This window comes from Muntiacus reevesi, chromosome 2, assembly GCF_963930625.1.
Source record: "Muntiacus reevesi chromosome 2, mMunRee1.1, whole genome shotgun sequence".
In the NCBI taxonomy this organism is placed as follows: domain Eukaryota; kingdom Metazoa; phylum Chordata; class Mammalia; order Artiodactyla; family Cervidae; genus Muntiacus; species Muntiacus reevesi.
In genome coordinates, this window is record NC_089250.1 from 257907657 (window position 1) to 257923904 (window position 16248).

The 16248-nt window shown below is 56.3% G+C and overlaps 1 protein-coding gene across 2 annotated transcripts; it reads left to right on the forward strand.

Annotated features, from left to right (window-relative positions):
• The first annotated feature begins 550 nt into the window (after positions 1–550).
• Positions 551–15308, forward strand: LOC136161199 (lipolysis-stimulated lipoprotein receptor-like). Of its 2 annotated transcripts, XM_065925831.1 has the most exons (10): positions 551–956; positions 2139–2483; positions 7956–8075; positions 10092–10148; positions 10673–10819; positions 13560–13721; positions 13891–13950; positions 14049–14180; positions 14464–15098; positions 15183–15308. In XM_065925831.1, the coding sequence occupies exons 1-10, from the start codon at positions 719–721 to the stop codon at positions 15216–15218; spliced, it is 1932 nt and encodes a 643-aa protein (XP_065781903.1). In that variant the 5' UTR covers positions 551–718; the 3' UTR covers positions 15219–15308. The 2 variants fall into 2 exon arrangements, with proteins under 2 accessions (XP_065781903.1, XP_065781904.1); XM_065925832.1 differs by lacking the exon at positions 10092–10148.
• The last annotated feature ends 940 nt before the right edge of the window (positions 15309–16248 follow it).

A 16248-nucleotide genomic window follows, 5' to 3' on the forward strand; every position in this document is an offset into this window, starting at 1 on the left:
AATTCCAACTTTCCCTGGGCTCGATTCTCCTCGGGCGTCCCCTCAAGGCGTCAGACTTCCTTTCCAAGAACGTGCCTCGGTTGTTCATATCACCTAAGTGGAAGGCGCGAGAGGGCTGCGGCGCCTCCGTCCCCGGGGACGGGAGGACCCCCAGGGCTAGTGGGAAAGTCAAGCGCGGCAGCTAACAAGCCTTTTCCAGCCCAAACCTCGCTCAGACTCGCCCCTCCCCGCAGGGTGTACCTAGGCGGGTCCATCGCCAGCCGAGGAGAGGGGAGTGGGAAGAGAGGGAACAGGTGCGCGGCGCGTCCCGCCTCTCTCAACAGGTGAATCAACGCAGTTGAGTCTCTGTTCTCGTGATTCACACTCTGCTCGGCGTGACCGAAGCAGGAGAGGGCCGGACCGCGATCCCCGGTCTTCTACTGCCCTCCCGGCGGGCTGGTCACTTGGTTCCAACCCTCTGGGCCGGAGCGCACCTGGGTCAGCCCACTTCCGGGGAGGGAGGTGGGGGAGCCCCTCCCCGCCGCCCACCCCCTAGCCCTGCCCTCCGCTCTCACCCTGTGTACCTGGGCCGATCCATTCCCCGGAGCCACGGGGGGGTGGAGTGGCTCGCAGAGCCACAGTGGGACAAGCAAGTTTCTCCCCGCAAGCTGGACGCGTGCTCTTCATCCACGAGGTTTCCTCTAGTTAAAATCCTAGAATAGGGTAGAGTGGGCTTGGAATGGAGACAAGGAGCGGAAGCGCGAAGGGGAGGAGCAGGCACCCCTCCCAGTCTTGGTGGGCGCCGCGCCCCCTACCCTCCCGGTACCAGGGAGGGGACGCGCGGGCGCGGCGCGCCCAGACGGCAGCGATGGCGCCTTTGGCCCGCCAGTTCTCCGGGGGACTGGAGTCCTGCCCGCGTGCCCTGAGCTGGGGCGCGGTCGTCTGCGTGTGGCTTTTTCTGAGCACCTTGTGCACAGGTACGGCGCGCGGGGCCCCTGGTGCTGCGGGACGCCGGGAGGGCGCTCTAGAAGGGCGATGCCTGGAGTTCCACAGCGCCCCGGAGGCAGGAGAACTGGGGGAGGGGGAGCGCAGAGACTAAGACCTCCTGATCCCCAAGGTCTCCGGAGATCCCCTGTGCGCCAGAGGGAGAGGAATTCTCTGTTCTTGCCTGAGAGCGCTCCCCCGCCCTTGTTCAGAGATAACAGGAAGTGAAACTCCCGGGACAGCGAACCCGGGAGCCGCAGGGAGAATGGGACCCTTTGTGGGGTAGGGGTGAAGGACCACCCGATCACTGAGAAAGGCGGGGATGAGGACTCGGTAGCAGGTCGGGATTTCTGAGTCTTGGGGTAACAGGGAGAAGGCACTTGATGGCTGGATCGGACGATTCCTAGGGGGTGAGATCAAGAAGCAGCGCCCAGGCGTCGTGTGGGTGCGGTATTGAAAATTCCCCACTCCCTAACCCAGTCGTGTCGTAAGAATATCTGCGTAAGAGTCAGGCGAAACGGACTCATGAACTAACTTAGAAATCATCTTCTGCTGGATCTGATGTTTGTTTGGGCAGGGGGTTTCAGGGGGACTTTTATCTTTCAGCAAGCACTTTTGGCATATTCATTTGAGATGGCTTTGGGTAGGGCAAGGTGAAAGGCTGGTGGTGACATAACTGGGGGTTTAGCTACTGTATGGTGTAGCAATCCAAACAACTCCAGAATCCCCAGGCCCTCCCCACCCCCAATTCACAAAACCTGGAGTAACTTGGAACACTTGATTGTTTTTGAAAAGGGGGTCCTCGAGCACTGTGGGCTTTTAGGGGGGCCATTTGGGCTTGTCTGTACAGGCCACAGACCCTTTCCATGAGAGGTTGGCCGAGGGAAGAGGGGACTGGAAGCAGTTCAGGGGCTTCACTCTGGTTAGAGGAATGGTCAGGATGTTCCAAGGAATCAGGCTGTGTGACCTTGCAGTGGCCACTTCAACCCCTGGGTCTCTTAATGGGCAAGATTATCAGCGCTGCCTTGGGGATTAAGGAACAGTGTGTGCCTGGCACTCTCTAAAATTGCACACTTGTAAATGTCGGTGATGTGACAAGTGATGTGGCTCCTTCCTGCTGAAGTACTTCCTTGCGCTCACAGCGGTCCCTCTGCTGACTCTCTTCTTGTCCTCAGGCCCTACCAGTGCCATCCAGGTGACTGTGTCAGACCCCTACCATGTGGTGATTCTATTCCAACCCGTGACCCTGCCCTGCACTTACCAGTCGACCTCGACCCCCACGGCGCCCATCGTGATCTGGAAGTATAAGTCTTTCTGCCGGGACCGCATCGCTGATGCCTTCTCTCCTGCCAGTGTTGATAACCAGCTCAACGCCCAGCTGGCAGCTGGTAACCCAGGGTACAACCCCTACGTGGAGTGCCAGGACAGTGCACGCACAGTCAGGGTTGTGGCCACCAAGCAAGGCAATGCCGTGACCCTGGGAGACTACTATCAGGGCCGAAGGATCACCATCACAGGAAGTACGTGGGATTGGATGGGGTGGGCCTGAGTGGTGGTGTAGGCTCCCTCTGAGAGGTTCATCAGCATAGGTGTCTGAAAGCACTGGCCAAGGGATGGGTTCTTCCTTCTACCCATCCACCCATCCCTTTATTTAACAGCAAAGATTTATCAAGCACCTAACCCATACCAGGTACCACTTGAGGCCCTGGAAATACAGCAGTAAACAAAATTATCAAAGGCCTTCCCTCCTGGAGCTTGAATTCCAATGAGACAGACAAATAAGGCAAACCCAAGCCTGACAGGCTATGGTTCATGGTGTCAAAATAGAGTCAGACACGGCTTAGCAACTAAACAACAATAATAAACAGGTACTTTCAAGTGTTTAAGGTAAAGAAAAGTGGGCAGTGGAGAGAGGGGCGGGGGTTCTGTAATAATACTTGTAATATCAGCAACAATAAGTAAAATTTATATAAGTAACAGAGGCTTGCCTGGTGGCTCAGTGGTAAAGAATCCACTGCAATGCAGGAGCTACAGCAGACGTGGGGTCAGGAAGATCTCCTGGAGGAGGGCATGGCAACCCATTCCAGTATTGCCTGGAGAATCCCTTGGACAGGGGAGCCTGGCGGGCTACAGTCCATAGGTCACAGAGAGCAGGACGCGAGTTAGCACACACGCACGCGTATAACTAATAACCTATAAAAGGCCTCCTGTGTGCCAGGGTCTAATCCAGGTTGATGTGAATTAGCTCATTCAGATGATAATAATGGAGTAAGTAGCTTCTGTTGCTGTCACTTTACAAAGACCCAGAGAGTTAAAGTGACTTGCACAGGGTCACCCAGCTAGTGGGATTATAAGTCAGCCCTTTGGGGCCTAGTCTCCAAGCTAATAACCCCTCTGCTTGCCCAGAAAGGTCAGCAAAGAACCCACCTGGAGGAGGTAACAGGAGTGAACAGAAGGAGTGAGGGATATTAATGGAGAAAGCCTACATCTTGCCAGGTGCTTTATGCCCATTTTGTACTCAGGACAACTGAGTCATAGAGAGATCAAACAGTTCATCTTGGTGCGCACACAGTCAAGGGCTGGCACTGGGATTTAAACCTAGCCCTTGTCCTTCACCGTCATGCTACCTGCTCATAGGAGGTGCCTCTTGGGACCAGGTTAGGGGTGGGGAAGTCATTCATTTGTTGATCCATTCACTTGGCCTTTATTGGGCATCTTCTAAGCAGCAGAGGCTATGGTAGTTGCTGGGGCTGGAGAGGTGATCAGACAGGCGATCCCTGCCTCAAGGAGGTGATGCTTCCGTGGGATGAAATAGCAGCAAATAAGCAGCAAAAGAGTGAGAGGATTTCAGAGGGTGCTGCAGTGCGCTCCGAAGAAAACCCACCTGGGCGATATGTGATCATGACTCAAAACTTTGGTGAATATAATTTGACGAGGAACTGGGACTGGGCCCTACAGAATCAAGGGGGTAGAGAGGAGGGTAATGGGCAACAGCGGGCAACGAATGAAGGATGAGTGTTTTAATCATGGGCATGGGGGCAGAGGAGGGAAGGGGGCACCCCTTTGCAGACCCCAGGCCTCAGAGCACACCCCTTCTGTCTCTGTCTGGACCATGGGCAGGGACCCAGCCTCTCAGTCTTGTTTCGGGGAGGGACTAGCGCTGCTGGCCCTGAATTTCCTTGGGCAGCTGTTCCTGTGGATAATAGACTTTCGGGGGGGTGTTCAGCCTGTATAGGCCCCTACCCCATAATCCAGGGGCTTCTCCAGCCTGGATCAGGTATGACCGGACAGTACTGTCAGGACAACTCCCCTTCTGAGAGTGCCCTTGAAGGCAGACTGGAATCCTGTCCCCTTTGCTGAGTCCGTCATTAGAGTAACCTTCGGGCTCCATCTGGGGCAAATTCTTCCTGCTCCAGAGGCCCACAGGTCCTGGGTTTTCAAGTTGTCTTGACCTGGGCCTGGCCTTATAAATACAGGCTGTGATTTATAAGCATCCATTGTGTGTATGTCCCTTCAGGAAGCCCAGTAGCCACGGGAGCTTCCTCCATTTCAGCTTTGAGGATGGAGAAAAGCAGAGTTGCCTTCGCTGTTCCTAGGCTCACCAGCCACCCAGGTTTTAAAAGTGAAAGTCGTCCTGGGGAAGCCAGAGTGGTGTGCCTCCGCTTGGGTGGTTCCGCTTCCACTTCCATTCTTCGGCGCCTGGATCGGGGCCCTATTTCTACCTCTTCAGGCTGCTTGGGAACCGTGTGCACCCCACCTTGGCAACGCTGGACCTGAGAGCTTGTGGGACCTCTCAGATCACGAGGACCGCCTCTGCTGTGTGCGGATGAGGAACCAGAGGCCCAGGGAGGTGGAGGGAGGCCCAGCCCCTGTGCCCAGCTGCAGACCTGGCATTTTCTCCCTCTATCTAAAACAATTCGAGCAATGCCCAGCCCAGGTGATGTCAGGCCCAGACCCAGACGGGGAACAGGGTGCGGCCGGGAGGAAGGAGGTGAACTCAGGCCTTAGAACGGATCAAAGGAAGCCGGAAAGCCATGTTTCTCATGAGTTTTGAAAACATCGTATAGGCCAAACAAAACGCATTGAGGCCCAGATCCGGCCCACAGGACCAGATTTCAGCTTCAGGCCTAGGAGCTCTTGGAGGGGTCAGGGGCTGCCTTCAAGCCCCATTCCAGCTTTGGGCAGGGCCCTGGTCTAGGGTTCTGGTTTTAGAGAGGTGCGTTCAGAGTCTGATTCAAAGATACAAGTGGAAAACGATGGGCCGAGAGGCTGTTACAGAGAATTCAGAGGATTTGGGAGAATGTAGGTTAGGGTTTTAGGATGATTCCATGAAAGAATATATACAAAGGGACCTAAGACATAGTGAAACATCAGGAACTGGGGGCTGGATGCTTGACCATAAAGGAGAGCATCAGTGCCAAGGTCACCCTGCCTTCCCGTCACTTTAAACTCAGTCGCCACCTCCACGACAGAGGCACTTCCTGGCTGAGTTCTGTGCTGCTTATCACCATCTGAAGCACAATATGTTTAAATTTTTTGTCTCTTTCCAGTTAGAAGCTTAAGCCCTGTCTGGGCGGGGATTCCTAGCTGTCCTCTAGAGTAGTGGTTCTCAAACATGTGGGTCTTAGGGTCACTTTACACACTTACTGAGGTCTTCAAAGAACTTTGTTTTTACAGCTAGAAAATTGAGAAGTTAAAAAAAATTATTTAATGATGATAATAAAGTATCCATGCTGTGCTCAGCCGCTTCACATGCTGTGTGAAGTGTCCGACTCTTTGCAACCCTCTGGACTGTAGCCCACCAGGCTCCTGTGTCCATGGGATTTCCCAGGAAGAAATTGGGAGTGGGTTGCCTTTTCCTTCGCTAGGGGATCTTCCTGACTCAGGGATGGAACTCATATCTCTTGTCTCCTGCGTTGGCAGGTGGGTTCTTTACCACTCGCGCCACCCGGGAAGCCCTAATAAAAGTATAGATTGGTCTAAATAACATCCTTTTATGAAAAGATAACCATATTTCCCTGAACAAAAAAACTTTAATGAAAATGTATGGCGTTGCTTTTATATTTTTGCACATCTCCTTACAGTCTGGCTGCATAGGAGCTGGATTCTCAAAGCAGCTTCTGCATTCAGTATATTGTGATAACACATGCTTGTAACCTGTGGAAAACTCCACAGGTTACTCATGAGATTAAGTGAAAAAGGCAAATATCTTACTATTATGGTGAAAAGACCCCCTGTGAAAACGTCTTGGGGAACCCGAGGCTCCACGGAGCACTTTTGAGAACTCCTGCTCTCTAGTATGGCAGTCTGCCTGAAACATCAGATGCACTGAGTGCGTCAAATCCTGAATGACTGTATCATGTGCCTACTTGAGGACAGCCACGTGTCCAGAACGCTGAGGAAAGTCAGTGTGAGGAGGAAAGGGGCTCGTTTCCAGATACTGACCAGGGCCTGGGGACTCCAGGTTCTGCTCGCCTGGAGCCCCCCTTCCCCTGGGGATGGGCTCACGGCCAGTCAGCCCCTAAGCAGGCTGATAGAGTTTGGCAGTAGGGCAGGGGAGCTGTGCCAGGGGGGTGGAACCAGCCCTGTGAGGGTCGGAGAACACAGAGTCAGGCCAGAGGAACAGCCGGGGTGCACGCCAAAGCGGGGTGAGCCCAGCACATGGTGGGGGACGATGAGCAGGCCGGTGTGTCTGGGATCTGGCCAATAGAGGAGGACGGTGCGCAGGGGGCTGGTGTGGTAGCCAGTGGTCAGAGGGCTCCAAGGCCTGTGGGCCTGGGTGAGGCGCTGGATCGGTGTGCTGTCATTGTTGTTCAATCACTAGGTTGTGTCCGACTCTTTGCCGCCCCATGGACTGTAACCCACCAGGCTCCTCTGTCCATGGAATTTCCCAGGCGAGAAATCGGGAGTGGGTTGCCTTTTCCTTCATCAGGGGATCTACCCGACGCAGGGTTCGAACCTTTATTTCCTGCACTGGCAGGCGGATTCTTGATTGCTAAGCCACCAGGGAAGCCCTTGGAATGGTGGCGATAGGCACTGGAAGGAGGTTTTACTATGGATGTGAGGTCTTCTTTCCAAAGGAGGAAGAAGGCTCTGGTTCTTTCACTCCTGGGTGCTGCAGTGAGGCACACACAGTGGCTGCCCTCTGAGCTGTCCTGGGGAAGGGCTGGCGGTCCGTGGGGCAGGTGGTGGGTAGGTCCCCGGGAGCCAGAGCAGCTGGGGAGAAAAGCTGTGAGGATGCTCTGTGAGGGTGTCTCTGGCCTGTTCCTACCTCCAGTGCTCCACAGGCCCAAGGTGGAGTTGCCCAGCGGACCCCACCCTGCAGAATGGCTGAGGGATTTAACTAATTAGGGCCTGAGGAGTAGAGAGGAAACCGGATGTGGGGAAAGACTTTCATTATTATCGCGGTCATTAACAGGCTCCTTGCCTGGGGCTGTGTCACGGGAGCGTCCCCAGCCCTGGGCCTTGACCTGGAATGTGTGGACTGATAGCTGGATGGAGGAGGGAACCGGTCTAAGTCTCTGCCTCACACCCCCGCCTTCTGCTGGGTGCAGGAGTCTCCTGCTTCCTGGAATCTGGCCTGTTTATCTGCCTCCTTACACTGGGTCTGCCCTAGGCTCCGCAGTGGGTCATGTCAGGGGGTTGACTTTTGTTCTGAGAGGTGGGATGGGGAGGGGAGGGGAGGGGGATGGGGGGTGTGTGGAGGCCATAGCTGAGTGGGGTCAGACCATCCCGGCCCACCATCCCCGTTTTCGCCACAGCTGTAGAGCTCATCAGTAATTTCCGCAGACTGCTCTTTTCTCCAAGACAGGCAAGATAACAGTCCCACCTCACAGACTGAAGTTCCCCTTGTGACGGGTTTAGAACAGAGCCTGAGAGGTGTCAGGCCCTCAGGATGAGGGATTGAATCCCCCGCCCCCGCCCCGGCCCCCTTCCCCTGAGTCGCCCCTCCTGCGCAGGGCCCTCACTCACCCATCTGCCCCCTGATGCAGATGCTGACCTGACCTTCGACCAGACAGCTTGGGGGGACAGCGGCGTGTACTACTGCTCCGTGGTCTCTGCCCAGGACCTCCAGGGGAACAACGAAGCCTACGCAGAGCTCATCGTCCTGGGTGAGTCTGGGTCCTGAGGGACAGGTCGGGGATGGGCCTCTCCTGCTACTTCTGTGTGTCCGCCCTCTGCCCTCCTGCCCTCTCTCTGGGCTCTGTCGCCTGCTTCGCTCTCCCCTCACAGCACCACCAGTCACTTGGGCTTCTCTGTACCCTGCACCCCAGATAGGGACCCCCTCCCCCACCCTGCAACATTTCAAATAAGCCAGAGCCAAACCAAGAGTGGAGAGGAATGGGACCTCTGTCCCTTCCTGGTCTCAGTTTTTAAAAGCACAGAAGTGGTCAGAGTGATGGGCATTGCGCCCGGAGGGGTGATGGTGCGTGTAATCAAGAGGCCGCTTCAGCTCTGCCCCCTCCCCAACCTAAGGCACATCTCACCCCGAGGTCCCTCTGCCCTGCTGGGATGGTGCTGTGTGGCTTGCATAGTTAGTGCTCCCCTCAAGCAAGCCCTCCCCCCATGTGCCCAGGAGTGGGCTGGGATACCCACCAGCAGCCCCTGTCCTGCTGTGAGGCCCCCCTGCCACGTGTGGAAGGGATGCTGCTGTTAGCCAGATGCTCTGTTCTCGGTTGACACATATAGTCCCATGTGGCACGTGCTATATGTGACATGCTGTTGGGCCACACATTGCCATCATCGCACGCATGATGCAAGGTGGCACATGTGAGAACGAGCCCACATGATGCGGACCACGCCCCAGGGTGCTCAGATCACGTGACGAGAGTTCATGTCTGGGTGACAGAATCCATGCACCCAGGGCCAACAGAGCTCGCGTGTGTTCTTCAGTAAAATGCACAGTCTACATCAGCATATCTCAAAATTTAGTCTCAGGAGCCAGTTGCACTCACATTACTCAGGATTTCAAAGAAGGTTTGTTTACATTTTTGTGGGTTACATTTACAGTTGCTTAACATATTAGAAGTTGAAACTGGCACACAAGTATTAGCATCAGAGCAAAGACATCATCACACGTGATGGAGCCTCAGGAAAGCTCTGCTGTATCTCTACTGAAGGAGAGTGAAAAGAGCAGTGGCTTAGTTATCAGGAACATGGCTTGGCCTCCGGGATGGGACCACACTTTGAGAACCACGGTTCTACCTGCTGGACCCCCCTCCTGGGGGCAGGCGGCATGGGGTGCTGATGTATGGCCAGGCGTGTGGACACCCCTTGAGATACAGCACTTGTGTGACACAGAGTGGTGGGTGGCACCTAAAGGAGGCATCAGCTGGGCCATGAAACTTGCACAGGGGACTTTGGTGGGCTGAGAACCAGGGCCATGCTGTGACCTTTATGGGCTGTAAGGCACTTTTAAAAAAAATATTTATTTTATTTGGCTGTGATGGGTCTTTCTTAGTTGCAAACTCTTAGTTGTAGCATGTGGGATCTAGTTCCCTGAGCAGGGATTGAACCCAGGGCCCCTGCACTGGGAGCAGGAGCATGGAGTCTTAGCCACTAGACCACCAGAGGTCCCCTGGAATGTATGCACTTTTGCTTTCAAGGGCCTCTTCCTCCAGATTAAAAACAAAAATTCTTTTACAGTGAGATTGTTACAAAGACCATTTATTACTATGTATTCAGTATTATTACATTTTCTTCTTCAGACTTTACAATTAAAACATTTTCCTGGGCCCTAGTGCACTGTCTTCCTGAGCTTCATGGACTAGGACTGTCCTTCTTACCTGGGATGGTAGGACCACGTGGGTGTGGAAGAGATGGAATCCCAAACTGAGGTCCCACCTCCTGAACCCATGGGATGTGTCCTGGCACCCTTCTGGGCAACAGAATCCCCTGTGGGGACAGTGAGTGAGTGAATCATGTGACAGAAGCCTTCTGAAAGACAGCACCCACAGGGGACGGGGGTGTGGAGGGCAGGAACCGCATGCTAGGACCCTCCTAGGCACCTACCCCGTCTCTTCTGCAGAGCACGCCTCCACCCTGATGAGCCTGGAGCTGGGCTTCAGGGCAGGGATGGCCTGGGCTGGCTCTGGTCAGCATAATCTGTCTCTCTTTTGTCCCTCCAGGCAGGACCTCGGGGGTGGCCGAGCTCTTACCTGGTTTTCAGGCGGGGCCCATGGAAGGTACGGGGGTGGAGTCCCCCCACATACCACTTATTGCTTCTAAGTATCCTCCCCCTGTTCTAAACAGTTTGCTCGGGCCCCACTAATAACCCCACCAACTCCGGGCATCTGGTGACCTGGTTCTGGGCTGTGGGGTGGGCTGGGCTGGCTGACAACGGGCCTGGGGTGTAGACAGGGGGCTCCTGTGACTGGTGTCTGTGGTGGTCTTCTAGCGGTCGGGGTCTGGGCAGCTGGCTCTGTCCCCTCTCAAGGCTACAGCCCATCTTCTTCTGGCTAGGTCTGCTCTTGTTTACTGCCTTGTCCAGATGAGCCCAGGGTGGGTTCCCTGACCTTGGGGCTGACCTGGGTTGTAGTGGAGCGGGCATCCCTCTGTGGCTGCACCCCAGCCCCTGGCGTGGAGACTCCAACAAGGGCTGGGGCTGCAGCTTCTCCGATGGGCTTTGCAGACAGGCCCCGCCCCAGTGCCCACATCCCTATTCCCTCCCAGGCCTCCTGGCTCAGGGCCAGTTCTCGTGTCCCCGCAGACTGGCTGTTCGTGGTCGTAGTCTGCTTGGCTGCCTTCCTCGTCGTCCTCCTGCTGGGCATCTGCTGGTGTCAGTGCTGCCCCCATACCTGCTGCTGCTACGTCAGGTGCCCCTGCTGCCCGGAAAAGTGCTGCTGCCCCGAGGCCCGTGAGTACCCCTCACCCGCCGCACGTCCACTCCCACTCGGCATCCGTCCTGGGTCCAAGGGGAGGAGGCGCCCATCTGCCTGCCTCCTGGGACAGTGTCACTCTGGAGGTCACGAGGGGAGTAGTTTGGGGAAAAGTGGGCCAAGGAGGACCTGCTACTTTACATTATCATTTACATACTTTCACTCTTCACTTATTTTTTTACTTTTCATTTATTTCAAGTCTTTTCTTTTGAAGGTATAATTTATGCACAAGGTAAAAAAAAAAAAAATTCAACTAGTACAAAACATTGTTCACCGGGAAGTAAAAGTCCTTTTAAAAACAAAATCTGAAGTGAAAAAGGTCAGAAACCAAGTGAGGTTTACAGCCCCACCAAATTTAAGCACCTTTTAACCACCCACATCCACATAAGGATGCTGGATTTTTCCACAGATGCCGTTTAAGGACCATCCAGCGCATCAGAGAGGGTCTGGGATTAGACATGGGACCAGAGGTGGAGGGGGAAGAAGCAAACAGGAGAGGCGGGAAAGGAAGAGAGAGCCTCCTTCCTCCTGCTTCCCCACTCTCCGCCTTGGGGACGTAGTGCTGCCGAGAGCACCTCTGTACTCAGTTATTGGGAAGTTTCCATCAACTCTGACATGGAAGTTCACACAGGCCAGTTACACCCAGACATACCTGCTCTCTTGTTCCTTGTACTGAAAGTAGGCCGTGAGAGCATGCTTCTCTACTAGTTCTCAGTGAGGGTACCTCACCTTTTCCTTTGTCATTGTCAAGTTCATCATATCTTTGGTTGACGAACAGATGACCCTGGCGGCTAGAAAGAAAGAACTTTACATGTTAGGAGCACCTAGACTATGAGAGACCAAAAGAGGGACAGACCTGCCCCCTCTCAGGGCACCAGCTCATTTCTAGGCCAAGAGTGAACACGTGGTAGAAAGAATTACCCAGGTGGCTCAGATGGATGTGTGTTAGCATCCTTACATTTAAGGTTTCCATGTTCCGTGACTCCAGTGTAACACAGTACACTAAAATCATAGGGAGTCAAGCTTGGGCAGGTGGAGGTTCGAGGCCTGGCTGGACCCCTTTACCTGTTGGGAAGTCCAGTGAAGGACTTCTCCTCTCAACCTCAATTTCCTCCTCTGTAAAATGGGGCCACGCAGAGCCCGCTCTACAGCATGAGTCAGGATCCAGTGAACTGGTGTGTCCTGCATTTAGAGTGGGGCTTGGCCTACACAGCATTCCACGCCCACCAGCTGCCAGACATTGCTGCTGTCAGCATCTGTAATGACCAAGGGCCAGGATGCAAATTAGAGCCCCCGCCACTCACACCATGTGACCTCAGGTGAGCACCTGGTTTCCTTCTCTGCAGGGTCCTGCCATCACGGGGTGTCATGAGCATTAAGGGAAACGCTGTGTGTCAGGACCCAGCACGGGGCCACGGCTCAGATCATGCTGGCAATTTTCTGGTCACTGAACTCAGCAGTGGTCAACCTGTTTCACCACTGCCTGGAGAAATAAAATCCACTGCTCTCTGGAGGCCCGTGCTGGCCATCCCCTCCCTCTCAACATTTTTAGTTGTGGGCATCTTGCTCGTTACTTGGGGGGATGGGTGTTAGTCCATTTCACAGGGGGTGGGATCCCCCCAGGGCTGCAAACAAGTTTGCAGTTAACCCCGCTAATTAAGGCAGGGACCAGGACTGTGAAAGCCAGTCCCAGGGCCCCATTTCCTCCATCCTGAGGCCCTGCTCCCCCAAACTGAGATCCCATTAACTCCCCGCCAGAGGCCCTGTTATTTCTGCCACAGCCACAGCCCTCCTGGGCCGTCCTAGAGCAGCAACTCCCAGAGCTAATTATAAAACAGCACATCTGCCAACGGCTGAGGGGCTGCTTCGGTGTGGGGGGTGTGGTGGGGGTGAGCACTGAGCCTTCTGCTGCCCAGCTGAATTGGGGTGAAGGGAGCTTTCTGAGCACAATGCCCCACTCCATCTTCCCATCGGAGTTCCGGGACAGAAGCGACTTCCCTGGGTCCGTGACTCTCCCTCAGAGCAGCCACCGGACCCCAGCCTCTTGCCCAGGGAGGAAGGTGCTGGGGAGGATGTGCCCTTGAGCTGTCAAGCCTAGAACCGGGCGGGGGCAGGATGAGTACAGTCCCCAAGGTGGAAACACTAGAGGAGACGCTTTGCTGGTTGGCTGAGGAAGTGAATGCTGAGGCTCCCAAGACGGCTTCCCATCACCTCGGGGTCTGGAAGACCCTACAGGGAGGACCCAGCAGGCATGAAAGGGGAGCAGGCACAGGATCCCGCCCCCAGATGATCCATTTTTCTAGCGCAAGGGCTCGGATGTCAAAGGGACCACTTGTTTCTGGCTTGTGGGTCCAACACATGGGTGTTTATCTACAAGACACCTCTGCCCCTGTTGCTCTGTAAGGACACAGGTCCAGGGTGGCCATGTCCTATGGTAAGTTGGCAGCAGAGCTTGACGTAAAACCTTGTCAGATGTTGGGAAACCATTGTACCATCAAACAAACTGGCATTCCTGACTGGGGCTGCCGGTGCACACCCTCCCATCCTAAAACTCCTGTGAAGGATGGCATAGGAGGTGTGAACTCAACGCGGCTCATGTCCTCTGACCTCAGGGACCCTATAGCAACCAACTAAGCACCCAGGGAAGCTCCTCAACAGGGGACTGGGGAGAAGGCGTGTGGCCCCTGGGGCCCTTCTCATGCTGTGTGTTCTCTCCAGTATATGCTGCAGGCAAAGCTGCCACTTCGGGTGTCCCAAGCATTTACGCCCCCAGCACCTATGCCCACCTCTCCCCTGCCAAGACCCCGCCCCCACCAGCCATGATCCCCATGGGCCCTCTCTACAATGGGTACTCTGGAGACTTCGACAGAAATAGCTCAGGTGAGGCCCTGGGGACAGCCAAGAGTAGCTGGTGGGAGGTGGGGGGGGGCGGTGCAGGGAGACTGGGCCTTTGGCCATTAAGGGATCTGGAGTTGGAAGAGGGGGTTGGGGGCAGAGGGGAGGGGGCTGGGAATGCAGGGTTTTGCTCCTGACAGCCAGTCTCCCCCAGTTGGCGGCCACAGCTCCCAGGTACCCCTGCTTCGTGACACAGACAGCAGTGTGACCTCTGGTGAGAACCAATCCTTATGAAATTGGACATGCCTATAGGGGAGGGGGGTGGTCAGCATCCAACCTCTGGAACTGATCACCTCCAACTCCTGTCCCTAGAGATTCGCAGTGGCTACAGGATTCAGGCCAACCAGCAGGACGACTCCATGCGCGTCCTATACTACATGGAGAAGGAGCTGGCCAACTTCGACCCTTCTCGACCTGGGCCCCCCAATGGCCGTGTAGAACGAGGTAAGCCTTAGGATCTGAGGGATTCTTGAGGGGGCTGGGGGAAGCTGGTCTCCCTGATAACTGCCCAGGGACGCTTGCTCCACATCCTGAACACAATCCCTCATTCCCTACCATGGCCACAGTGAAGTGTAGAGAACCCTGCAGATCATCACTAAATAGGTGAGAAGCCTGGGGCTCCCTTGAGAATGTATGCGCCAAGTGAGTGACACCGCTGGGCCCCAGGGCTCCTGACATTCGCTCCTGACCACCTCCCACCAGTAAGAGACACCTTCCTTCCCTACAGCCATGAGTGAAGTCACCTCTCTCCACGAGGACGACTGGAGATCCCGGCCTTCACGGGGCCCTGCCCTCACCCCCATCAGGGATGAGGAATGGGGTCACCACTCCCCCCGGAGTTCCAGGCGGTGGGAGCAAGAGGCCCCCCTGGAGCGGCCAGGGAACAGCCGAGGTGCGGGGCGGCCCCGAGCCCGCTCTGTGGATGCTCTGGATGACTTTACCCGGCCGGCCTCTGCTGAATCAGGGAGGAGATCTCCCCCAAGCAGCGGGAGGAGAGGCCGGGCCTATGCACCCCCGCGAAGTCGCAGCCGCGATGACCTCTACGACCAAGACCAAGACGACTCCAGGCACTTTCCGCACTCCCGGGATCCCCACTACGATGACTTAAGGTCTAGGGAGCAACCTCACGCTGACCCTCGGGCCCGCTACCAGCGCTCCCGGGACCCTCGGGATGATGGCTCCAGATCCAGGGATCCCCCCTATGACGGGCGGCTACTAGAAGAGGCCTTGAGGAAAAAGGGGCCAGCGGAGAGGAGGCCTTACAGGGAGGAAGAGGAAGAAGAGGAGGCCTACTACCCTCCAGCGCCTCCCCCATACTCTGAGACTGACTCTCAGGCTTCACGGGAGCGGAGGCTTAAGAAGGTGAGTGATAGGCCCTGAAAGCCTTCCTGGACCCTCTTCTCGAGTCTTCCCCGGCTCACATCCTTCTTTCTTTCTCCCTTGCAGAACTTGGCCCTGAGTCGGGAAAGTTTAGTCGTCTGATCTCAACATTTTGTATGTAGTTTTTGTACTTTTTTTTAATTGGAGGGATTATTGATGATCTCGTAAAACTAATAAAACTTATAATCACAAGTCCTGAGTCTGGAGGAAAGCATTTGTTTTGCCGCGCGAGGTGGGGAGCCCGGACAGCTGATGTGTGTCTGCAAAAGGCCGCGCGTGTCCAGTTCTCCCATGGGACGTGTGTCCCGTGCCAGGAGGAAAAGACCGGCTCTGCCTTCTCCGACTCTGCACCGACCGGAGTACGTGCCCCACGCTAGCTCCGCCCCGCCCTGCGTGCGCGCTCCGGCCCCGCCCAGACGTGCGCATGCGCCTGGGGCATCCGCTTTCGCGCACTTCAGTACGGTCGGCGGGGGCGCGCGTGCGCGCTCCCCTCCATCCACCCAACGCGCCCCCCCCCCCCGACCTACTTTACTGTCTCCAAACCCAGCCGCCTGCCTCGTCCCCGGCGACCAGAGGCCTTCTTCCAGGTCCCCCGGTGTTCCATCCGGGCCCACGTTCCACTCGGGCGGCCCGCCGGCGGGTGCCGGGCGACGGCCGCGCAGACGGCGGCAGCGACCTCGCTCCCAGCCGAGACCTGGGCCCGCGCGCCCGCCCTCCGTCAGAGACAGACAGCGCGCGCGCTCCCCAGGGGCTGCCCTCCCCCCTCGCGCGCGTCGGTCCCGGGCTCGCGCCGCCGCCGCCGCGCGCGCGCAGCTCAAGTAAAGGAGGAAAAAAAAAGGGGGAAAAAATAGAAAGCGGCCGCGGCTGCAGCAGCGATCCGCCGCCGTACTGGGCCAGGCCGGGCGGCGGACGCGCAAGCCGGCGATCCGGGGGAGAGGCGGCGGCCATCCAGGGCGGGCCGGGTTTAAAAAAAAAGTCGCGGCAGCGGCGGCGGCTACTCAGGGAAGGAGGCCCGAGGGCCGCGTGCAGCGGGCGGGGGGCGGCTGCGCTGCGTCCCGGAGCCTAGAGCCGCCGGGAGCCGGCCGGCTGGCGAGCGGGCGGAGGCGGCTGCTGGAGCAGCGGCGGCGGCGGC